Source organism: Physcomitrella patens, mitochondrion, assembly GCF_059467195.1.
Source record: "Physcomitrella patens mitochondrion, complete genome".
Classification (NCBI taxonomy): Eukaryota; Viridiplantae; Streptophyta; class Bryopsida; order Funariales; family Funariaceae; genus Physcomitrium; species Physcomitrium patens.
The window spans coordinates 1-24,000 of NC_007945.1; the positions used below are offsets into that span (position 1 = coordinate 1).

At 39.0% G+C, this 24,000-nt stretch overlaps 11 protein-coding genes and 8 non-coding genes across 19 annotated transcripts; 10 read left to right on the plus strand and 9 right to left on the minus strand.

Moving 5' to 3' along the window:
* Positions 1–154: 154 nt before the first annotated feature.
* PhpafMt01 lies at positions 155–228 on the plus strand. Its single transcript has one exon. It is a non-coding gene; the product is annotated as a tRNA-Ile (tRNA).
* Positions 229–1,077: 849 nt separating this feature from the next.
* On the plus strand, positions 1,078–1,150 carry PhpafMt02. The gene has a single exon. It is a non-coding gene; the product is annotated as a tRNA-Lys (tRNA).
* A 1,742-nt stretch (positions 1,151–2,892) lies between these two features.
* cox1 (cytochrome c oxidase subunit 1) lies at positions 2,893–10,494 on the minus strand. The gene is made up of 5 exons: positions 9,984–10,494; positions 8,260–8,373; positions 7,758–7,864; positions 4,793–5,124; positions 2,893–3,397 (listed from the first exon to the last, which is right to left on the minus strand). Exons 1-5 carry the CDS (start codon positions 10,492–10,494, stop codon positions 2,893–2,895), a joined length of 1,569 nt encoding a protein of 522 aa, YP_539000.2.
* Positions 5,235–7,103, minus strand: ORF622 (group II intron-associated open reading frame). Its single transcript has one exon. The coding sequence runs from the start codon at positions 7,101–7,103 to the stop codon at positions 5,235–5,237; it is 1,869 nt and encodes a 622-aa protein (YP_539001.1).
* atp4 (ATPase subunit 4) lies at positions 10,491–11,042 on the minus strand. Its single transcript has one exon. It carries the CDS (start codon positions 11,040–11,042, stop codon positions 10,491–10,493), a length of 552 nt encoding a protein of 183 aa, YP_539002.1.
* atp8 (ATPase subunit 8) lies at positions 11,035–11,559 on the minus strand. Its single transcript has one exon. The coding sequence runs from the start codon at positions 11,557–11,559 to the stop codon at positions 11,035–11,037; it is 525 nt and encodes a 174-aa protein (YP_539003.1).
* A 554-nt stretch (positions 11,560–12,113) lies between these two features.
* On the minus strand, positions 12,114–12,845 carry rps1 (ribosomal protein S1). Its single transcript has one exon. It carries the CDS (start codon positions 12,843–12,845, stop codon positions 12,114–12,116), a length of 732 nt encoding a protein of 243 aa, YP_539004.1.
* A 283-nt stretch (positions 12,846–13,128) lies between these two features.
* On the plus strand, positions 13,129–13,199 carry PhpafMt03. Its single transcript has one exon. It is a non-coding gene; the product is annotated as a tRNA-Cys (tRNA).
* Positions 13,200–13,555: 356 nt separating this feature from the next.
* Positions 13,556–13,629, minus strand: PhpafMt04. The gene has a single exon. It is a non-coding gene; the product is annotated as a tRNA-Phe (tRNA).
* Positions 13,630–13,650: 21 nt separating this feature from the next.
* On the plus strand, positions 13,651–14,376 carry rps2 (ribosomal protein S2). The gene has a single exon. It carries the CDS (start codon positions 13,651–13,653, stop codon positions 14,374–14,376), a length of 726 nt encoding a protein of 241 aa, YP_539005.1.
* A 161-nt stretch (positions 14,377–14,537) lies between these two features.
* ccmB (cytochrome c biogenesis B) lies at positions 14,538–15,065 on the plus strand. The gene has a single exon. The coding sequence runs from the start codon at positions 14,538–14,540 to the stop codon at positions 15,063–15,065; it is 528 nt and encodes a 175-aa protein (YP_539006.1).
* Positions 15,066–15,528: 463 nt separating this feature from the next.
* Positions 15,529–16,341, plus strand: ccmC (cytochrome c biogenesis C). Its single transcript has one exon. The coding sequence runs from the start codon at positions 15,529–15,531 to the stop codon at positions 16,339–16,341; it is 813 nt and encodes a 270-aa protein (YP_539007.1).
* A 76-nt stretch (positions 16,342–16,417) lies between these two features.
* Positions 16,418–18,241, plus strand: ccmFN (cytochrome c biogenesis factor N). The gene has a single exon. It carries the CDS (start codon positions 16,418–16,420, stop codon positions 18,239–18,241), a length of 1,824 nt encoding a protein of 607 aa, YP_539008.1.
* A 288-nt stretch (positions 18,242–18,529) lies between these two features.
* On the plus strand, positions 18,530–20,747 carry ccmF (cytochrome c biogenesis factor). Its single transcript has 2 exons — positions 18,530–19,392; positions 20,159–20,747. Exons 1-2 carry the CDS (start codon positions 18,530–18,532, stop codon positions 20,745–20,747), a joined length of 1,452 nt encoding a protein of 483 aa, YP_539009.1.
* A 41-nt stretch (positions 20,748–20,788) lies between these two features.
* On the minus strand, positions 20,789–20,860 carry PhpafMt05. The gene has a single exon. It is a non-coding gene; the product is annotated as a tRNA-Gln (tRNA).
* A 1,269-nt stretch (positions 20,861–22,129) lies between these two features.
* PhpafMt06 lies at positions 22,130–22,214 on the minus strand. The gene has a single exon. It is a non-coding gene; the product is annotated as a tRNA-Leu (tRNA).
* A 767-nt stretch (positions 22,215–22,981) lies between these two features.
* On the minus strand, positions 22,982–23,065 carry PhpafMt07. The gene has a single exon. It is a non-coding gene; the product is annotated as a tRNA-Ser (tRNA).
* A 112-nt stretch (positions 23,066–23,177) lies between these two features.
* PhpafMt08 lies at positions 23,178–23,248 on the plus strand. The gene has a single exon. It is a non-coding gene; the product is annotated as a tRNA-Gly (tRNA).
* Positions 23,249–23,276: 28 nt separating this feature from the next.
* rps4 (Ribosomal protein S4) lies at positions 23,277–23,864 on the plus strand. The gene has a single exon. The coding sequence runs from the start codon at positions 23,277–23,279 to the stop codon at positions 23,862–23,864; it is 588 nt and encodes a 195-aa protein (YP_539010.1).
* The last annotated feature ends 136 nt before the right edge of the window (positions 23,865–24,000 follow it).

A 24,000-nucleotide genomic window follows, 5' to 3' on the forward strand; every position in this document is an offset into this window, starting at 1 on the left:
CATAGCTTCGCGTGCTTTTTAATTGACGATGGGACCGAAGATCAAAGGTCATAGGCCGCGGGTCTAGATTCTTTTTTCTCGGCTGCGCGCCCGCGGCGGCCCGAAGGCGACAGGTTACGTTTGATTCGATATGCTTACTAGCATATCGAATCCAGGGCTTATAGTTTAATTGGTTCAAACGCACCGCTCATAACGGTGATATTGTAGGTTCGAGTCCTACTAAGCCTATATTCTATAGAACCAAAGTAATAAAATTAGACTGAAATGGATGCGTAACACGTTGCATGTAGGTTCCTGAACAGGAACCTACAATGAGACGCTGCTTAGGGAAGCCCCGTTCTGTCTGAGACAGAACTGGGCTGTGTACAAGTAGCGCAGGGGACATTAATTAGTCGGAATTGACCTTGTGGAGCCCGTGAATTCACCTGGGTCGGTATGAATCTATTTCAGAGATACAGTTCCCGGTTTCATGGTAATTAGTATTCCACTTTCTTTCTAGTTCGTGCCTACTCTTAGAAACTGGAATAGGTACCCTATTTCAGGGTACCCACCACACATTCGGGGATTGGAGGGATTCCCTTAGGGAATGACTCCACAACCTCCTCAGTGATACCGAGGCCATCTGCGCCTGCTTCTGTAACAAATTGAGGAATTACACACGAGGGGCAAACCCTTAGGAACAAACAAATGGTGTAGGATAGATGTAGGTTGTTGAGTTGCTAGAGACCCAGAATAGAGAATAGAATGTAGATAGTGTAGGTTATAAACCTACACTTTCTACGTAAGTTACCTACACTCTGTACTCTCTTTACCTACACTATCTAAGCTATCTCTGCCCTCTTATACGCTTATCCTGAGTAAGCCCATTTCCGATTTATTCTGTATGTAATTTGCACTATTCCACTAATTCCCGCCTGTGCCCATAACCCCCACATCTATTCTATATATGTACGGGCGTCGCTTTGTTAAGCATTCTTCTGATTTCTTTGAAGAGGCCCCGCAAGTCATTGTTGTTTTTCATTAATTTATCATCATTAAATTACATAATGATAAAAAAAAATATATATATATTTTTTTGGGTGTATAGCTTAATTGGTAGAGCATTAGGCTTTTAACTTAATGGTCGCAGGTTCAAGTCCTGCTATACCCAAATGTTTTTATAGAAGTTCCCCTGGCAGTTCATCTGCACATCAAAATATACATTGTACCTTGGCTCATCTAGTACGAGTAATTACGTTAAACTAAAATATATATATATTTTTTTATGTCTTTATGGGCGCTCACGCCCTTCTTTTTCTTTGCGAAAAAAGGCCGCGGGCCTCTAATCTAAGCTTAGATAGTTCAAAACGCCTTCTTTACGAGAAAATTTCATCAAAGGGCGAAGAGAAGGCCGCAGGATGCGGCTCTGAAAAGAGAGAAGTTAAGTAGGTGTTACCAACTACCCTTGGGGCACCTATTTAACTTCTCTATATTATACAATCTGCAGCAATCCTGCAGTTAAGGAGTTGTTTGATAGCAACTGTGAATAACAGTATAGATATAGATATCTTCATATTTAGCTCCCGCAAATTAATTAATATCTATGATTTTTGCATGTTTCTTGTTGTTTAAGTGTTTTTTTTTCGATTGGTTAACCTATAAACAAAGGTTCTGACGAGTTTCATTTCAGAAACGAAACAGTCTTTCTGGGAATTACACCCTTCATCAGTCCCCTTATGGCGACATTGGACTAGTATATCATCTGAGGAAAGAACTGCTTGAAACAGATAGCTTATCAAATTAATAATAGCTATCTGTTAGGAGAGACCAGAAAGCTGTTCGACAGAGTAACTTGTAAGAGTTCATTCCATTTATGATTGTGATAGTAAGAACTCAATGTTCAAGTTTATTCTAGTCCTTCAGTTTGTAAGAGAAGCCCAATTGCTAAGCATCTAGTAATTCTGCTTATTCTCGAGATCAACAGTTGTGAAAGTCTATTGAAAAAATAGATCACTGCTGAGGCTGTTTAATGACCTCAATCGCTGTGACTCTTGCAAACTTCGTCGGAAAGATTGTAAACCGATTGGTTTTCGATGTGAGTGTCTTCCACACTTATTTCTGTAAGAAAAGGTAAGAATAAAAAAGGCCGCAGGTCTTATGTACTAGCGACACCATAAATACTATTTTAAAAACTAACAATATCATAAATACTACTCGAAGCTTCGCTCTTTACTCCAGTTCATCAGGAGTCCACTTTAATCCTCGCGCCGAAGGCGGATTCCTGGTATTTTAAAGTTCCTAAGTAATCTACGTAACCGTCTTAGTTAATTCAAGAGACGGATATCTCATGAATTAATTATCTAAATTATGCCAACCTATCTTATGAAACCCAGCCCGGCAGTATAATCAATACTGGCGACACGATTGAGAAGCAGTGCTTCGGTTGGCAGGAACGGCTTGCAGTCGTGCTACCAGCGGTGTTTGCGTTCCGCTGCCGCTGCCACGTTATTGAAAGGCCAGACCTAGAGTAGGTGCGCATATCATATATAGCGCCACCTAATGTGGGCCGAAGGCAAGCCTTCTCCTTGGGCCTTCAATTAATAAATTTATATAAATAAACATATAAATATTGGGCTAAATATTGGGTGGGTTATTTTATTTCTTGGGTTATTTAGAATTTCTTTTTTTTTAGTATTAATTCCAATTAATTGATTGCCATGATTACATGGCAATTCAGAATTAGTTTTGGCGGCTAGAGGCCAGAGTAGGTGCCTGAAACCTAGAAATTCTTACCGAATGAATATCCTTTTGCCATTACTTTTCGGGGCGAGGCGGGGCTCCGCCCCCCCAATGGACTAGGTCCTTAGAGGGCAGAGCGGGTAAGTGCTTAAGTGGCACCATCTGCTAAGACGTCTAAATGCTTTCCTTGATAACCGGAAGTTCTGAAAAAGTGTGAAATGCCGGAGGGCTTTTGACCATCCATTCAAGTGTCGTTGAATTCTGTTCAACAGCCCAAGGACTTGGAGCACACTTGTTTTCACTGGTTAGAGTAAAAAAAACCACTACAAAGAAACAAAAAATTCCTATTACAGAAACATACGAGCCGAAACTACTGAAGGCATTCCATCCAGCGTAAGCATCTGGATAATCTGGAATGCGACGTGGCATACCTGCAAGACCTAAAAAATGCATAGGAAAAAAAGTCAAGTTCACACCAAAGAAAGTGATCCAAAAATGAATTTGACCTAAAGTCTCTGGATATTGAAGACCAGTTATTTTACCTATCCAATAGTAGAATCCTGCAAATAAAGCAAAAACAGCTCCCATAGAAAGAACATAATGAAAATGTGCAACCACATAATAAGTATCATGTAGAGCGATGTCCAGCCCAGAATTGGCCAATACTATTCCAGTAAGAGTAGAGTAGGTGCCCTTACTCGCGTGGGGCCACTTCTGGGTTTCCTTTGCGCTTTTAGTGCACCTCTCTCGTAACCGTACATGATAGTTTTCCCATCATACGGCTTGCACGCGCGTTTAATTCTTTTACGACTTGGCACGGGTTTCATAGTCTGTAGCGACGTGTCGAACGAGGCTGCGGTGCCTCTCCGGTTTCCTTCTTTTCCTTTTGAGTTTTTTTTTCGACCAGGGAGAGAGAGCCCGAAGAAGTATTTTCCGTGGTCGGCTCTCTCGTGCTCGAGCTTGCAAAGGGATATTCGCTTTCTGTTGAACATGGTCATCATCTCGTTTATCTGTGAGATGTTCTTGTCGAGTTGGCTCAACTTGCGCATGTGGTTAATCTTTACTGGTCCGGATTTGTTGACTAGGCATTTGGTATCTCCAGTATAGATCTGCCACGTAGCTTTTTAAAAAGAGGCATAGCGGGACCGTGGGCCAAATGAATGCAAGGGTCAAAACCTTGATAAGGGCACCGGTTTGTAAATCACTTATATATACTATTGTCTCAATTGCTTCTAGAATGATCTTTTCTCTAGAAGGCCACTGTAGTAAGCGGCGGGCGTTCGCCTCCTTCGAAGCGCCTCATACCTTGTTGAAATTGGAAGCGTTCCGAGCGAAGTTGTTTATTTTTCTTCTGCTGACGTCTACTATTTTGCCGTCAAGGGCCGGCCCGGCGTACTTCGCCCCGGGATGGATTAAAACATTCGTATGCCAACTCGATCAGGTCTTCTTGAAATAGAAATCTGCAAGGGTTAAGGTTGTTGTTAAGGTTGCCTTTGTCGTTGTTAAGAATGGAATGCAGTTCTTTCGCTACCAGGTCAGTTATCCGCCTGACTAGTGAAGTCCTCGCACGCCTGTGCGCCTGGCCCGCGTAGCAAGGGTATAGCAAAAAGATTTTTTTGAACCTCATTTGTCGAGGGCTTCCTCAGCAAAGTGAAGTGGTGGGTCACCTGCTGTCCCGTGCTTGACAGAAATGGCGTCATCCGGTTAGGTGTTGGGATTGGGAACCTCAAGTCCTTCATAGCGGGCGAGGCTTACTTGAGCCTTGAATTGCTTGCACCCTACTGCTATCTGGCCATGCACGAGGTTTTCGAGAGAGTTGACGCGTTGACCCGGTAGGGGGTCCACCGGGTTCGCCTCCCGTTAGTGCAAATTACCTCGTTGCTTTTGGTCCCTTCCGTTGCCTTTTTAGGGTACCACCTTTCGGAAGCCCCCAAAGGAGGGGTTTTTTCACCCTACTCATCTTTGCTTCTGGGGTCTCCCCTACACGTCAACTGGGGAGAGAATACGTCCGTCTGTCGCCATTCTTGGGGTTATGGCGAAGTAAACGTCATCCATTCCGGTTAGCACGTCGCACCCCCCTACAGTAAACAAGAAAATAAATCCTACAGCAAATAACATGGGTGTTTTGTATTGTATTGAACCTCCCCACATGGTAGCAATCCAACTAAAAATTTTTATTCCAGTAGGCACGGCAATAATCATGGTAGCCGCAGTGAAGTAAGCACGTGTATCAACATCTAAGCCTACAGTAAACATGTGGTGCGCCCACACAATAAATCCAAGAACTCCAATACTGATCAAGGCATAAACCATGCCTAGATAACCAAATACGGGTTTTCTTGAAAAGGTAGAAACGATATGACTAATGATACCGAATCCTGGCGAAATTAGAATATAGACCTCAGGATCGGGATAGATTTTGCCGTTCCCAGCAAAGCCCCCCACAGAACCCAGCGAGCTCCTCTCAAAGCACTGGGCTCTTCGCGGAATATGCCTATAACCTATGTAGTCTATCCTCAAGCATGTTCTGTAACAAGACACCAAGAGTGCACAAGGGATTTGTGCAACAAATTATCATTACCGGGCACTTCCGGGTTCTTATAAAAAGGCCGCAGGTTGTGAATCTCTAAATTAGAGCTAGTTAAATAACCTAAGCCTTGATTGCATACGGGACATATACCCTTCTGGCGGATGAATAGCCTGCTAAATTCGTTACCTTTTCCGTCCACAAGAATTTCCCGATAGCTTTGAATTCGAAGATTCCATTCATCAAAGGGGGTTGGATCTACAAAAGGATTACCTAGATCACGAGATCCTCGGAACATATGAGCAGGAACTTCTTTTACCATAGACGCAAGGAGTGTTATCCATACCACGTCAGCACAATGGCGTTTGGCATCTACACTGGGTTTGGTCCAAGTAGCATGGAAGTCCCAGAGTCTGCCACGGGGAGAGGGCACCCCCTGATAGAATCGGGAAACCAGTCTGGGTCGAGGAGTTTTAGAGAATTTACGATGTAAATATCGCCAGCTTCTATGCCAGATCCAGTGATCCAGCAGACTGAAGGTACGAAGAAAGTTGCCAATTCCAAAGTAGTTGCCCCAACCATGAAGAATTGGGTTTACCAATTTGATCATCTGGTAAGGAGAGAGACCTATATTTTCAGAAAAGACATTTTTTATTTTCCATTTCAGCGACATTATCCTATCAGGATTGGGATACACGTAGAGGCCCCCACGAGTGAAGTTTTTTTGTACCTTCCATAGGGAAGTGACTTGGCTATGAGAGCGGGCCCTATCGATATTGTGGAATATGAAGCCGATAAAATTAAGTCTCTCTCCGATCTTCCACGGGAAGATGCGGGTTTTTTCTGACGACAATTGGAGGCCACGTTCCGCCAGGAAACTTTTTGCTTTTTCAAAAAGTCGTTCCACTAATGTCTCATCATTAGTAATAATGACAAAGTCATCAGCATACCTGATAAGGCGGACTGATTCTGTTTTTCGGGTCTGGTTAAAGAGATACCTATGGCCTTTCTTTTGCGTCCATTCTGTCCTTTTAGGGTCAGTCATAGTGGTCCGGTGTCCGCTAGTTATTCTATTTTCTAAGCCATCCAGGGCAAAGTTCGCGATTAAAGGACTTATGACACCGCGGAACGAGACTTCAAGTTCCCCTGGATATTCAATTGGACTCTTAAGCCATTCCTCGAGTACAATTTCTGTACTACTAGGCATGGGAAAATTTTCTAAGATCCATCGGTGAAATATTCGGCCGAAAAAGCCTTTTATATTAGCATCAATCACCCATTTGGAAACAAAATTTTTACTATTTTGTTCCATTTTATTGTTGCTAACCTTGCCTACCCTCTGCCTTCTCGTGTCTAGTATGTAAGCAATTTCACCTACCGCCATGTGTGCACATTTTCCCCTTCGAGATCCAAAGCTATATTTGTCAGCAAAGGGTTCCGTTACAGGTTCAATAGCTAGTTTGAACAAGTGCTGGACGGTCCTGTCAAATATTGTGGGTATTCTCAGCAGCCTTTCACCATTTTGTGGTTCAAAAATGAAAACATGGCGAACGGGTGAGCTCTTGTAGTTTTTTAGATTGATCCAGGAGATACGACGAACTAGACCGATTCGAGAAGAAGCTTCTAGTATTTTACCATTGACTCCCGGAGTTCGACTTCTGGAAGTATAATATAAATTATCTACGGCAATTATTCGAGAGGTTAGTTGAGTACAGATTTCAAGCATGCAGTCTCTCAGGAGCGGGTTTCCGAATCCGAGGGAAGCTGCTAAAAGAGAGAGGATCCTTTGTTGGTTCTTTACTAATTGATGGATAGCCGTAAATCTTTTTCCCAACATTGGCCACCGACCCTCGTTCATGATTACCGCGGCTTTCCTGGCGATAATTCGTGATTTTTTTCGGGTCTCCTTCCATTCAGCGAAGAGACTGTCCGGAGATCCTGAGTCATTCGAGAAGCCACGTCTCCCTTTCCACGTCAAACGTTTCGGCATTACCCATATGTTATTGTGTATAGCCTTACGTTTCATCTCACCCTGTGATAGCATCATTGACTTGGATATATCAACAATGTCCAGTTGAATGGAAATGCCAATTTCGGCTCTTGGAAAAAGTTCCATCACAGGGGCAACGCTACCAATAGAATATCTGTCTTTTCGAAAGATGTTGGGTCTCGAGTGGTCCGCCCGGGCAAGGGCCGAAGGCTTCTTGCACGCAATGTGTGAAATCTTACCCTTAAAAGAAGGGAGGGCACACTCCAATCCCAAAAGATTTCTACTATTACCGGGGTCTAACCTAAAAGAGTTTGAAACTGAAACACAAGAAAAAGGGGCTTTTTTTCTTTTTCTGGCACCATCCTCTACCTTTCTCATGACATCGACTCCCAAACATCCCACCTCATTGTCAGTTATCTGCATTCCAGGCAGATAGTTTATTTGAGGCACAGAACAGCTGTGCTCGCTTAGGTAGCGCTGTAAGGGCAGCGTACCACCTTTTCTATTGGCGCAATCACGCCCATGACCGAAAAACCAAAACAGATGCTGGTATAAAATTGGATCTCCTCCTCCTGCAGGATCAAAAAAGGTTGTATTAAAGTTCCTATCAGTTAATAACATGGTAATTGCCAATCTATTCACACACTTTTGGTCAGTGGAGCACAATAAAAATCGATTTTTTTCATGCCGTTGTGGTGCAGTTTGGACTATATCTTCATCTCTTATTAATTATACCCGCTTTGATGCGCACAATATCCTTTTTTTTTTGCCCGCATTGACCGCGAGGCCAAACAAAGGATTTGCAAACACTATGATCATGCACCCATCACTCCAAATCAAGCCGGCCAAATAGGCACCACGCTTTTGTTTGCTTGGATGGCAAAAGTAGGTTTGGCCAGAGATGTTTGGCGTATAGTCTCTGAGGGCGAACCATCATGGTTCGTTCCCTGCTGATCGTCTTTGCAGAGTTCCCAGCATATAGTCAAATTCGACCAAGACATCGCTGCCTCGTCAGGCGCAAATACACCTGCCAATACTGGAAGAGATAATAAAAGTAGGAATGCTGTCACTAATACGGACCATACGAATAGGGGTAATCTATGCATGGTCATTCCTGGCCCACGCATGTTGAAAATAGATAGGGGTCAGTCTATGCTGCCCTCCGAACCATACATGACAATTTTTTGTCATACAGCTCTCACTCGGAAAACTTCAATTGCTGAGATTCTTGTATCAGGTGCGTCTCTAAGGATGTGTTACTTAATAGAGGCCTGGGGCCGATAGTATGATATTATCTGCATTTCCTAGCTCCTTTGCATGATACGCTTCGTGGTGAGCTTTACATAATGGAATCTGCTTTCGTTTATATGCTCTGGACAACCGGGTAACCTTAGTTTCTGATTCAAATTTTTACTTAAACGTCTAAAACAGTCCTTACATCATCTATTTCGATATTCCTATCACCGCAGATGGCACAAACCCGGCCTAACCCAGACTCGTAAAATTTTTCGGCCCACTGAACCTGCATAACCTAATCCGGAGTAGCTGTTTACCTTGTAATTATGTAGAACCTTATATATAGTTATTCGGAATCGTCAGGCTACTCTACTCTAAGTATTCAGGCATTGAAGCTTAGCTCCAATTTTATTGAACCCAGTTCGGAACTTCGATTTTAACCTTAGATGAGTGAACTAAGAACCATATCACTTTTTGCAGATTTCTTTTATTAAGCACACCACAATAATTAAGCAGTCCTATGGGCCAGGATGGATATCTGGATGTGATAGTCTTATCTTTTAATACCTTTGGTGCAGATTCATTTATGATGCGGCTTTTGCGTATACGTATCTGCGAGTTTGAAAAACCAGTTCCCATGCAATCTATAAGGGGTTGGGCCATCTGAATCTTTTTCCGCAGAGCCAAGAAAGCCGGTTTTACGAGTAATGTCCCCAGGTTTACCTTGGATACTTTCATAGCAGTAAACCAGAAATTTAGGATCCGATAGAATTATTCTCAGTCCATTATAGCGTCCCTGGTTATTTTTACAATTGTTTACCATTTTCTTAGCATATGTACGGGCGTTGCTTTGTTAAGCATTCTTCTGATTTCTTTGAAGCGAGAGTAACTTTTTTTGCCCAAAACAGATGAAAAAGAACTATGGATCGTTTTCTGACTAGTCACCTTTGTGTTCTGGCTGGGTTGGTCTCCTTCTCCTTGCTACTATGAGACCTCTGAGCCCGCGCATCATTTGCCGGATGATGTGAAGCGGTTACTTCCCGTGGTTGCCCTATTTTCGTGTTTTCTCCCTGACCTTAGTCAGAGCCTCCAGTAGTTTAAGGTCCTTGCGCACTTGCTTGATTGCTCAGGCCGGTTCCTATGTTAGAATCACTCGTGGCTGTCCAACAACTATGACCGTTCACTACATCAGTCAAAGCTTTCGCCCAGATTGGTTCCTGGGTTACTCTGCCACACATATACCGACATATTCTGCTTGGGATATGTAGCCTTTTCAAGGCAGTGAGTGCGTATCAAGTTGGTTAACCTGACCCTTACTACCCTGCTTAAGGGATACCACCAAGGAGGGCAGTCCCCTTTGGCCTCCCCATTGACCAACTGCTCGCAAACATGATGGATTATTGACCCAAAATGTCGCATTGGCCTGCTGCATGTATTTCCTGAAAAGAGTCAGACATACATGTAGGAATATGGATATTATTCCTCACTGAAAACGAGCCTCGCACAGCGCACTAGTGATAAAATTGATAGAACCTAAAATAGAGGAAACACCCGATAAATGAAGACTGAAAATGGCTAAATCCACAGATCCTCCAGAATGACTGGTTATACCACTTAACGGCGGATAGACCGTCCATCCGGTACCAGCGCCCACTTCTACCAAAGCAGAACTTAAGAGAAGTAAGAGTGACGGTGGTAACAACCAAAAACTAATGTTATTTAATCGTGGAAATGCCATATCAGGTGCGCCTATAAGAATCGGAACGAACCAATTACCAAATCCACCTATCATCGCAGGCATAACCATGAAAAAGATCATTAAAAAAGCGTGAGCTGTTATTAACACATTATAAAGTTGATGATTTCCACCAAGAATTTGATTGCCAGGCTGTGCTAATTCCATACGAATTAGTACTGAGAAGCATGTACCCATGACTCCGGCAATGGCACCAAAAATTAAATATAGAGTCCCTATATCTTTGTGGTTCGTAGAAAACAGCCATCTTTGTGCAAAATTGTTCATTTCAGAACTCCATCTTTCAATAATACCATGCTTTGTTGAACTAGTTTTGACTGATGTTTTCGCAATTTAGAAAAGCGAAATTCGTCACAAACTGTTTCGCGAAAACAAGTGACTATCTTCTCTTGTAAACTGCTGCGAGAATGCTCTTGAATAGCTAACAGTGTTTTTAACTTTTGCTCTACTTGTTGGCATAACACAGCTTGCACTGTCTGTTTGCACTTAGGTGCGCAGCGCGTAAGCAGATCATTTATACAAGATTCTCCAATCATTTGCGTACTTGAACGCAAACTTATACTACGTAATTCATGCTGTTTCTTCAACTCGGACAACAGAGCTTCTTGAGAACTCATCAATTGCTGTAACTCTGAAAGAAGAGCTTCGCTTCGCGCATCAGAAGTAGCTTTTAAAGTTTCACCAAAGGTTTTTTTACTAAATATAACAAAACCTACAAAACTTAAAGCTACAATAATTTCTTCATTATAAATTAAGATTTGTTTTGAACTTAAAACACTAAAAATTAAAATAGTAAATATAATAAATTCACGCATTCGTATTTTTCTTTTTTTTTTGTCCGTTCTTGATATTTACTAGGGTGTTCCTTTGTCCGCGTAAAACATAGATTTTGTTAAGAGCTGTGGTTTGACGTGACGCTAAAGAAGTGATATGATAAGTAGAGGGACTCATAATTGAAAGTGCGTTTTTTTTTATTACTTGTGAGACACTAATTTCTCCCAAGGAACATACATAAGATTTATTCATTTGTTTTAATTGATTAGCATTTAAGCTTTTTACCATTTCGTTACACCACTTGGATGCTCCAGATACACCTGAGTACAGATAGGATATACTGGTATCAAAGCATTCTTTGAAAACAACATCCTGTTCAACACTGTAATCGCTCGGCTCTGTGCCTACATTTTGATGCGAAATCAGCTGTTTTCGTAATTTGAGAATGCGGCTTATTTTGGGTAATCCATCATTATATAATAATACATAAAAGGCCATATAAAAAACACATAACCAAACAAATTGCGTCAAATACGTAAATTGATCTAGTTGAGGCATTTTTTTTTCCTTTTTCTTTGCTGATTCAAATACTTTTATTGAATCACGAGAGAAGAAAACTTGTTTTCTTCTTTGAGCCCTTAATGTTAAAGCTCTTTAAGCAAAACCTGCCAAACGGGCCGCAGATTTTCATGGGAAATTGAAGAGGGAAAAGTTCGTAAAAAAACTAGAGTCATGATTAAAATATATGTATATTTTTTGTTATTAGTATTCTACATAACGCGGAGCGAACACCACGATTGTTTCGGAGTCTGGACGAAAAAAAAAAGATTTTTTAAGCTTATAGATAGGTTAACTAAAAGCTACTAATATTTCCACTACTATCCATTCCATTCCATCATCGAGGTATCGAGTTTCCACATGGGCATATGGGGCAATGATAAATCGCTTGTAGTCGCACTAATTGGTCATTTCCATGACATCCTTTCTTCAAAACCAGCTCTTTAGTTGCTCTGCGTTAACACACCAACAAAATTTCATTCCTTGCCCGGCCTGGATCTCTGAGTCTAGATACGTTATTTGTGGTGGATTGTTCCGTATTTTCATGCGTTTTCTCAGTGTGGGCTTGAGGCTTTGGGCCTAAGCGCTTTAAGCTTTGTTTGGTCTTTTGGGTCGTAAGAACCATGGGAATAAAGCTGGAATTTTTCTTTTTTTTTTTTTTCGGTCTTTTCATATTTATGAAAAAATGTGTTTTTTTTCGTGTTTTGCAAGTGTTTCCGCTTTGCGCCTAAACGCTTTACTTGTTTTTGACGCGGTTTTGCCGGCGAAGAATAATCTAGTTTGCCATCACCAATCTCTTTTACCACGATATTGCCAATTTTTGAGTTCATGTTCAAAATGGAGAAGATTCTCCATTGACTATGAAATACTTTTCGATTTCTGCGAAGACTCTTTGGAAGAAAAGCTATATGACCTGCGATTGCTACCGCATAACCTCCTTTGACCGAATTCAAAATAAACCCTTTGATCAAATTCCGGTCACTTCGCCAAATTTTGGTTAGTTCAGTCCAAACTAGTTTGCTTTTACATTTCCTTTCTAGCGGTTTTGGCAAAAGCATTTTTGGTTCACCAAACACTTCCACATCTTCAATTCCCAAAATAAACCTCGTTTGCTTGGTGATTGGCACTTTTTTCAGCTCATGTTGGAAACAAATTATTGGAGTTTTCAGCCCTGTATTCACCAATATCATGTTTTGTCGTAATTTTTTAACTGAACATTGTATAGCGCTTCCGCGTAATGGATTCAAACTAGAATTATATTGGGGAAATAGTTGAGTAAAGCTCATGTTGCTTTTTTCTTTTTTTTAGTACTTACTTTCTAACCTGATTCATCTGCTTATAGAGGCTTTCAGACCACGCAGCGCCCTCATAATCAGTTTCATGAGGAATGCAATTACATAGTAATTGCTAGAGAGTGAGGCGAAGGGCTGCTATTGTTGTGTGCTCTCACAGAGCCGTACATGATACTTTTGTGTCATACGGCTTTTTGCTCGAAGCCACAAAAGTATAGATTTTTTTATGTTGATATCATCCATTCATTCTTTTTTTATTTTTAGTGTAAAAAAAAATGGCTAAGTAACATAAAGGTAATGTATTGGATTGCAAATCCTAGAAAGATGGTTCAAATCCGTCCTTAGCCTACTTTAAATTCTACCCTTCCTTTATAAGTGCTGCACCTATTTAGTATCTAAGGAAGGTCAAAAACTTTGATCAACCTCTATACTTACCCGCCATCTGCAACACAGACAGTGCGAGCAACAACCGGCTAAACGCCCGCGGCCTTTTGGCAAGGCCTTGTTTCAAACTTTGAGGTTGCTTTTTCTCGAAGATAAGAAGCAAGATAAGTAAAAAATATATATATATTTTTTTGTGAAGCAGTCTCCAGAACGAAGCATGCTTTTGTTTAAAGCCACTGCAAGATCAACTTTCAGGCCACTTTATTCCCTTAAGATCTGAACTCCTTAAAAATTCTTTAATATAAAGCTTCACTCTATTGTGTTTAGAAGTGGATTTGAACCACTGACACAAGGATTTTCAGTCCTTTGCTCTAACCACCTGAGCTATCCAAACAGAAATAAAAAAAAAGGAACTATGTACAATTCTAGTTTGTTGGTTATTCAAAAATTATTAAGTACAAATGCATATCTGGGCCATCGAATACCTACTTCCGATTTTCAAGGATATTTATACGGATTTAGAAATGAAATGGCTATTATTAATTTAGAAAAAACACTTATTTGTTTACGAAGGGCTTGTAATTTGATTGAATCTATTATTCGTGCAAAAGGCCATTTTTTATTAGTAAATACCGATCCAGAATATAATAAAATAGTTCAACAAATGGCGAAAAAAACCAATCAGAGCTATATCAATCATAAATGGATTGGAGGATTTTTGACCAATCGCAAACATATGAAAAATGTACAAAAACACTTTCAGAATTTCTCTGCGCATTCCAAATTGAAAGACGCCTCTACATCGTCGCCCTTCGATTTTTTTCCACATTTTAGAAAGATGCAAAAATGTTTTGAAGGAATCATGACACACGATATTCCAGATTGTTTAGTAATAATAAATGCAAATAAAAATTCTATGGCTATACTTGAAGCCAATCAATTACAAATACCTATCGTATCTTTGGTGGATTCTAATATTTCAAACAGATTACAAAAATTAATAACTTATCCCATTCCAGTGAATGATGATTCTATACAGTTTGTATATCTATTTTGTAATTTGATTACGAAAACAGTCATTCTTTCACAAAGTGCTTGGCCGCTCTCGCGAAAACCCTTAAGTCGAGGCCGCAGGCCCTAGCTAAAAAAAAAATATATATATTTTTTTTTCGGATTGAAAAATGAAGAAAAAGAACCTTGAAACTCTTTCTGAAACTTTTTTCTCAACAGATTTTGCTTAATTTATCTACACTAATAACGACTTTTTCTCTATTTCTGTCATACATTGTAGTCACGCCCTTAATGATAGGCTTTTCTAAAGACTTCTTATGTCATTTTCATTTAGGTTTAATTTGGATTTGTTTATTGTTTTCTTTTCTTCCTGAACGTTTTCTTCAGAATGATTTTGAAGATGGTACACTCGAATTGTATTGTTCAAGCGGCTATTGTTTGCAAAAAATATTACTTTCTAAAGTGGTAGGTCATTGGGTTCTTCAAATAAGTGGTGTTTTTTGTACTTTTCCAGTGGTACAACTTCTATACCAATTTGATCAACTCAAAATGAATTGGTTCACCCTTATTATAGGAAGTCTGATATTTACTCTTATGTGTGGTATTCATTCTTGTTTGGCTCTTGGAATAATATCTCATAGTTGGAACAGTTTGCAAAATCTTACCACTTTACCCACTCTATTACCCTTAATCATTTTTTGCGCCTCTACCGAAACAGAATGGTTTCATGTTGTTTTATTAATGGGATATTTACTTTTGTTTTTATTTCTTTATGCCATTTTGGTTTCAATTACTTTACAAAAGTTGATAAGCCAATAGAATTGATTGCCTTTGCGGGTATACCGGCTCACTCATCGTAAATATTGTGAAGCAAAAAGAATATATTTTCCTTCTGTATTTATTTTCTATACTAGACTCCTGTACACTGTCTAATTCCAGCAGAGGGAGAAAGCAGGGATTTGGTGAAGTTTGAGTCAGAAAACTATTCCTAGGTGGTCCAGATGGGAATGACCCAGCTTAGCAGAGCGCAAAGCTTATTTTTTTTTTGCATTATAGATATCTTAGGAAGGCTTATCAGTAAAGCGCTTTGAAGCGCTGCGCTCAGCGAAGAAAATTTGTTTCCTTGCTGGGCTGGCTCTTTTCCTTCCACAAAGCAAAGAGCAAATCAAGCTGGAAAAAAAAGCTGCCGAGTTTTAATAATTAGCACGAAATGATCCATATTTTTTTTCTAGCTGGGCCATTGATGGATTATTATTTTATGATAAAACGTTATAAAATCCCTATGTATTTCGAAATACTACGACCTTATTTGATCATGTTATGCTCTTTTCGCTATGCACAAATTCTCATTGGATTTTGTTGGTTCGTAGCAGCAATGGCTATTTATTTAAGTATTTGGGTAGCACCATCCGATTTTCAACAAGGTGAAAATTATCGCATTATCTATGTGCATGTTCCTGCCGCTTGGATGAGTTTACTTATTTATATCGCAATGGCTCTCAGCAGTGTGTTATTCTTATTAACAAAACATCCGCTTTTTCAGTTATTTTCCAAAAGCGGCGCCAAAATAGGTGCTTTGTTTACATTGTTTACCCTATTAACCGGGGGTTTTTGGGGGAAACCTATGTGGGGTACCTTTTGGGTGTGGGACGCTCGTTTAACCTCTGTATTAATCTTGTTCTTTATTTATTTAGGTGCACTGCGTTTTCAACAGTTTTCTGCGGACGTCGCTTCTATTTTTATTTGTATAGGGTTAATCAATATACCAATAATTAAATTTTCTGTAAACTGGTGGAATACATTGCATCAACCTTCCAGCATTAGCCAATTTGGTACTTCAATACATATTTCTATGCTCATTCCAATCCTGTTAATCCTTATTAGCTTTTTTTGTTTAAGCGGGATTTTTTTTATTTTGGAAACACGTCAAATTATTTTATCTTTTTCTAGTTTTTCCGTAAAAAGTCAAATAAATCCGCAAAACAACAATAGAAAACAGGTTTTTTTTAGACAAACAATAGATCAAGCAAAAGCACCTAAGGAAAGGTGGACTTTTATTTTATTGGGTTTAATCAAGTTGTTCAAGGCTTTATAAGAAGCAAAGCAAGGCTCTGCGTTAGAAAATGCAAAAAAATCTATTTTTTTGCCAATTATAAGCAAAATTTAGCGAAATGTATAATGAATTGGGCCATTATTTTTTAGTACTGAGTATTTTCGTTGCATTAACTTACAACAAAAGACCTGCGGCTATTTCACTTTATTTTTTTTGTTTTACTATTTCTTTCTTTGGTATTTTGTTTTGCTACATTTCTTCTGATTTTTCTAATTACAATGTATTTACCAACTCAAATGCTAATGCGCCTTTATTTTATAAAATATCAGGAACATGGTCTAATCATGAGGGTAGTTTGTTATTATGGTGTTGGATCCTAAGTTTCTATGGATTTTTTTTGGGTCATCGGGTTCGACCCTGCAATGTTTCAAAACGAGGGCGCAGCAAAAATATATTTTTTTTTCGCAGACCGCTTGTGGCTTTTCGCTTTGCTTGCTTCATAAAGAAAGAGAATAAACAATTCAGACATCATTTATTGCAGAACCTGTTTGGTACCATAAATCGTAAAAGCTCCCTCAAGAGCCAATCCAAAGCGGCGCCCTCAGGTATCGTTCAAGAGCCCTCAGATAAAAGGTTAGAAAATGGTGTAAATGCGAGAGACAATAAAAGGCCCATAAGGCTTAAAAAATGGAAAGAGCTTTACGCTTTATGTAACAATTTAGATTCTTTATTTTTGGCACAGAATGCAAATGATAAAGTTTCCTTTATTGATGAACGGCGAATTTATATGGGCATTGCTTTATTTTTTTCGATTTTTTTATTAGCAAGTTCCAATCCTTTTGTTCGAATTTCATTTGTTTGTACTAAATCACTTGCAGAATTAAATCCTGTTTTACAAGATCCTATATTAGCTATACATCCTCCCTGCATTTATGCAGGATATGTCGCCAGTGCTATTGGTTTTTGCTTATGTCTAGCCAAAATAATGAATGGTATCTCTGTACTCTATTTGCCAATACGAAGGGAAAGCAAGGCCGAAATGTTTAATGCTTTCTCTCGCATAACAAATAAGCTGATTACCCAGGAGAATGCAAAAAAAACTATAAAAAATATATTTGAAAATACCAGTTCTCTCCATCCCAGTTTTGCTTTCATCTTGCGTAGCAATAGGAGCCTGCTCGGGCTTCGGCACTTGGTGTCGCTTTCTTCGCTTTGGTCGAAAGAGCGGCTGAATCTCACGAAGAGCCAGTGGACGAAGCGTGTTGTTCGTAAAGCGAATACTGCGGTTTTACATTTTGGTTGGACCCGCAGCGCGAATAAAGTGGTCTCTGGCCCACAATACCATGGGTGGAAACAAATTCAAATTTGGATTCTGACATGCTGGTGTTTTTTAACTGTAGGCATATTGCTAGGAAGTTGGTGGGCTTATCATGAATTAGGTTGGGGTGGTTGGTGGTTTTGGGATCCTGTAGAAAATGCTTCTTTTATGCCTTGGCTATTAGCTACAGCTTGTATTCATTCAGTAATTTTACCTAAATTGAATTATTGGACTTTGTTTCTTAATATGCTTACTTTTCTATGTTGTGTTTTAGGAACTTTTTTCGTACGTTCTGGATTGCTAGCTTCCGTTCATAGTTTTGCTACAGATTCTACACGAGGAATCTTTTTATGGTTTTTTTTCGTCTTAATTACTAGCATATCTTTGATGTTTTTTTTTCAAATGAAGCAGCAATCAAGTACCAGGCTAGTTGGTGCATTATCTGATTTACCATCGAACCAAGGCCTGAGGGCCCAAAAACCCGTAAACCAGATCTTATGGTATTCGCGGCGAAGCACTCTATTCGTGCACTTGCGTAAATTTACTCGTCTATCAAAGCTAATAGAGGACGAAGAAGGCCATGACAAACTAATTGTATACAAAGCAAGTAAAATACATAAATAAAAAAAGCTCTTTTTCTCGGGTCAAAGAGATAAAAAGCTAGCTTAATTTCGAATCCACACAGTGAAAGTGAAACCTTTGGCTTTTTTTCATTTGCTATGCGAAGGCTCCGTGCCTTCCAGCAGCTATGGCTACGGAGGTAGCGTACCGGGGGGGTGCAAAGCCTTCGCCGAAGGCCGAAGAAGATAAAATAAAGCCAAAAAATGAATTATTTTTTTGTTTCAATTTTGAGTTTTTTTATCTTGTATTCTCTTATTCGGAAAAGCAAAATCCTAAAAACAAATAGAGCAGATGGTCCAACTACAGAACTTTTTTTTTTTTCTTATCTTTATGGTTGTGCTTTGTGGTACGGCAGCACCCATACTATTTCAATGGTTGGTAAGTAGAGATGTTCCCACAGGTGCTCCTTTTTCTCATGGTACTATAATACCTATTTTTACCTCTTTATCATTGCTTTTAGTTTATGTACATTCCAGGGGATTCATACGCTCTATGGACAAAACAGAAAGGATAGTTTTGGTAAGAGCAAGACCCATTTTATTACCCAACATAATTGAAAAAAGCTCCCCAAAAACTAGAGCTAAAAATGCATTTTTTTTCTTTTTTATTTTCATTTTCAATTTTTTTATTTTCAAATTTATGGGAGACTTGTCATATTTAGAATCTTTCTGTGGTGTGCTTTGTTTTTTATTATTTTGTACGTTTTTCTTATCATCTAAATATAGGCGCGATACGTGGGCAAACAAGGAGCCTAGGCTTGGAATAGAAAAAAAAAGAAAAGCGCGTAAGCGGGCACAGAGAAGAAAGCGCCAAGCGCTTTGTTGGCCTAACGAAAAAAAGAAACAAAGAAATAAAAAGAAAGAAAATGCATTTTTATTTCTTTCAAATAAATCAAAAATATTTTTGATTTATTTGCTGCAATTTTCAAAAACCTTCGGCTTCAACGAAAAAGCCAAAATTTTGGCTTTTTATTCTCTGCTTGCTTTTTCGCAAGCTTATTCTTCCGTCCCTGAAAATAGTTGGAATAGATTTTTTCTTGTTCGCGCCTTACCAAAAAGACTGATGGATGTTGGTCATGACTTTCGAAAAGTTCCCATGACTATGAAAATTTCACATGGAGGAGTTTGCATCTTTATTATGGGTGTTATTTTGTCGTGCGACCCGGCAGCTTATGCGCGACCATCTCGTGTTTAAGCTCACGCCCACATGGCGTGAACTCTGGTTGAATTCGGGTTCTAAATCCCGCCGCTGAGATGCTCAGTCGACTCTTGAACCTTGATGGGAAGACGGCTTCTTCCCAAATTAGTGCAAAAGGTTCCAGGACTTAGGATGAACTTAATGTGAATGAGTATAAGCTTCGCTGCTCAAAAACACCCAGTATTGACCACACTGAGAGACTTGCCAATGGCAAGAAAGGCCGCGGGTAACGCTAGTTGGCGAAATGGCGTTAAGCATTCCTAGCGATACGGAAAGAGAGGTCGTGATGGATGATATCATCTACGTTCGTACTGTTCCTCGTGGAGTAAATCTCACATCCAAAAATCTAACCAGGGAACGGGATAATTCCCATTAAGTTCCAGTAAAACTGGCAGGCCAGCCGGGCCGTAAGCTAGTGGGAACAGGATTCTCCCGAAAAGACAAAACCTTCGAGGCAAACGCTCACTTTGCTCGCGTTAGTGAAGTAAATCTCGAAGAAAAGGCCGACGCGGGGACTCAGGGCGCAGCATAACGAATGGTGAAGAGTTCGTATGAGCAGAATGAACAGAAAAAAAAGATTTTTAGGCGAATGCCATGTAAATCTCCGCTTTATTATTTATTATTCGGTTTTCAGGTTCCCCCTGAGAAGAGCCGTATGAGGCCGTAGGCTCACGTACGGTTCGGAAGCCAAGCCCCTGCAGTGATGCTGTGGCTTAGGTTAACCAACACAAAAAAGAGACAGTTTACTCAATTATTGCCTTTAGGTTCTGAACTACATATAGGAAGAGAGCATTGTTGTTTGCGAGGTATTGATCAATTACATGGACCCACCTTTCATTCCATTTGTGGTAATTTGATTATTTATAAACCGTCCTTAAAAAATCCATTCATTTTGGATCATGATGAATCACTTCGTGCCATAATCGACTTGTTGCCAATTGCAGCGCCTTCGTACCAGACTGAAAAAGTTGAAAAAAAATATATATATTTTTTTTCAACTTTTTTCCATGGTGACAGATCATGGAGAAATCGCGAACATCATAGTTTCCCACTTTGGTTGACTGTGTTCCCAGAAAAAAGATTTTCTTTTTCTAATCAAGAAACAAGCACTACCAAAGTGGCTATACATAGTAATCTTTTTACGGATCTATATGCTTTAATTGGAACTGGAAGTTTTGAAACAGGCTGGTATATTACCATAATGAAACTACCTTTCATTTTCTGTATTTGGATAGGGTTTATTCTGGCTTCATTGGGAGGCTTGCGTAGTTTTCTACGTCAGCTGGCTTTATATAGATTGGATTGGAATTGAAAAAAAAATATATATATATTGAGATTGAAAATTACATAAATCTGGAGTAAAAGGATTCGAACCTTTGCCTGTCGGTATCAAAAACCGAAGCCTTTCCACTTGGCTATACTCCAAGAACTCTACCTACGGCCTTTTTTTAAAGCTTGTAACTAAAGTGCTACGCACCCACCTAAAACAAAAACGAAATCACTTTCCATTCTGCCAATGGCTCATAACAGAACGACGTAGGGGCGGTTAATTTGCTTATGTTCTCCTACAATATACAATATTTTTTAATAATCGAATTATTCATCTATATCGTGAATGAAGGACCTATAACTTTTTTAAGCCTGAGCTGTTCTCTTATGCATACGTAGTAAATAGAGCACTAGTTTATAATCTGATTTATGAATTGAGCACACTTCTTATGAATAAACGTATATTATTTTTTTGCCAATCAAGCAGCATGGCTTCTCTTACAATTCTTAAAAACAGTTCACGACTCGTGTTCGATCCGCGAAGCGAGAGTACAAATACTATGCGAGGTGAAAGACCCATTGATTCACAAATTTATGATATAATACTAAATTTCCTAATAGTAGAGTAGTTATACCTTTTTTTTTGTCAAATGTTGTTTGTTTGTTCTAAAGATGTCTATGAATTTGGGTGAAGGCCGCAGCCGTAAATCTTTAATAAAAAAATTCAAAACATCCATCATAGGGATCTATATTTATAGATCCAGCAATCTGGTTACGCTTAATCTTGATATGGGTCTTAAACCTAACCACTCGAAATTACTAAGCCTGCTTTTTTTTAGGCGTTAAATACACAAAAATAACCGCGGTGATTAGAGGATAGTGCGATCACTGCGGTCCCTCCCGCACAAGTAGGTTAGGATTAGAAAAAGATTATTATTAATATCAAATATATCTGATATATTTGATATTAATAATAATGCTAAACAAATATTTGTTTCTGGAGCCTCGTAACTTCCGCGGGTAATAATCATAATTTAGGGAAAGATCAGTTTCTGAAAATTCTCGTCATAGCCTTATGGTTTGCGATAAAGGCAGAGTTTAGGGTTAGCTTTAAGCTTATATTACCTAGAAAAAAGCGTGGACTCATTATGTTATTTTATCGTCATCACTTCATAATATCGTCATACTTGGCGCTTACTGTGGATCGGGCATCTTTATTCTTCATTTCTATTTGGTTGACCTGCGCGTAAATTCGTTTGTGACTCAACTTCCATTAGTTGAATATGCCGGGTGCAGCTCAACAATCTACCATAGCTGGTGGCATACTATCTCGAAAAGCAGTATTAACTGAGAAACAGTAATTAGATAGTAGGCTAGCCGAACGACTAGAGGCCTAGTGATCGCAGAACTTGAAGTTCCGACTTGTACGGATAGAGGGACTCGAACCCCCACAAACATTATAGTCACCAGAACCTAAACCTGGCATGTCTACCAATTCCATCATATCCGCCAAAATTTGATTCAATCTGTGGAAATTTTTTTCTTTTTTCTCCAGTTATTAGACCCTTTTCATGGCCTCAATACCATTTCGGCTGCTAGCTCCAGGGCCATGCCGGATTTTTTATCGCCGATCAATAATCACAGTCACATGAATGGGTCAAAGGCCCTCTCGTCGAATTAGAATTGAACTTACACCATCATACATATTTGGCCTAGCCCTGTAGGTTAGGTTGTGTTTTATGGTTTCTGAATCGTGCCTGTAGATAAATATTTTTCATAGTTCATCACTGTAAAAATAAACTAAACTAGATTTGCTTACAATTTTATTATGTTATTTCTTATTGTTGTCTTTGTTATATTGTGGTTGGGTGCGCGATGTACAAAAACACGCAAATTTTTGATTTACCCAATACTATACAGATTATGACATCTATATATTTCGGTCCAGCGCACCGTGGCGCCTTTTGCGACATGGCTCAGTGTTTGTTGCGCCTCGAGCTAAGTCACGGCACGATATGCGCTGTCCCGCACGCAGAGTCAAAATCTCCTCAAGCTATTCAGGGTACTGCCTTATTTTGGCTACCAAACACAGAGCCACCGGCTGAAGATCATTACTTCTTCTTGAATGAATCATCATAAATAATGATTATATATTTTTTTTCATAAAGAGAATATCTTGTTTTTTGCCTGATTCTGCAAAATGATTACACAATGTTAAGATCTGCAAAGGTTACATGCTATTTTGTTTTAAAAATAGTTAACTAATTACCCTACTTACGGATGGAGAGGGATTCGAACCCCCGGTATTCTCAATACTTCGGTTTTCAAGACCGACTCTTTCAACCGCTCAGACATCCATCCTTATCTTAATAAGATTATTGGCTCAAAGGAACCAATAATCAACCTAATATTAATTTGCTATGTAAATGAAAATTTAGAGAAAAAAGCGAGAAGAGATGAAAGAAAATTTTAGGCGGATATAGATTAAAGGTAAATTATCTGCCTTCCAAGCAGGAGATATGGGTTCGATTCCCGTTATCCGCAATGGCTAAAAAAACTAATTAAACTTCATATGCCTGCATCAAGATTTAAAACTTGTCGTCAAATTTCAGAAAATGTTTGGCAGACCAAAAAACTTACTCAAAAACAAAAAGCCATTATTTTGAAGCTTCGAAAAAAAACAAATAAAAAACAATCTGACTTTTCCAAAGAATTACAAACTATACAAAAGTTGTCCCTTTTTTATGGAAAATTACCCATTAAAAAGATGCAAAGGTCTAAAACGCAGACTTATCTAGATAAAAAAAATAGTTTGTTATTCGATATAGAACGAAGATTAGACGTTATTCTGGTTCGTCTTAATTTCTGTTTAACTATTTTTCAAGCAAGGCAGCTAATAAGTCATAAAAAAATTTGTGTCAATTATAAAATGGTCAATATTCCTGGTTTTCAATTATCTAACGGTGATCTTATATCTATTCAAGATAATTTTATATATTTCATTAGATCCAAAATAAGACAAAATTTTCAGAGTAACCGAATATGGAGAATAAAACCTACTCATTTAGAGGTTAATTATAAAACACTAAAAGCCGTGGTATTATATGAACCTCAACAAATACAATTCCCTTATAGCATAGATCTAGACCTTCTTGATTAAAGCAGGAACGTATGTAAATTATTTATTGGCAGAGCGATAACAGAGTTAATCTCTCGTAGATGGTGAAAAAAATATATATTCCAGGAATTTTTTGATTTTTTTGAACCACTTTTGTCTTTTTGCCATAGACATAAAG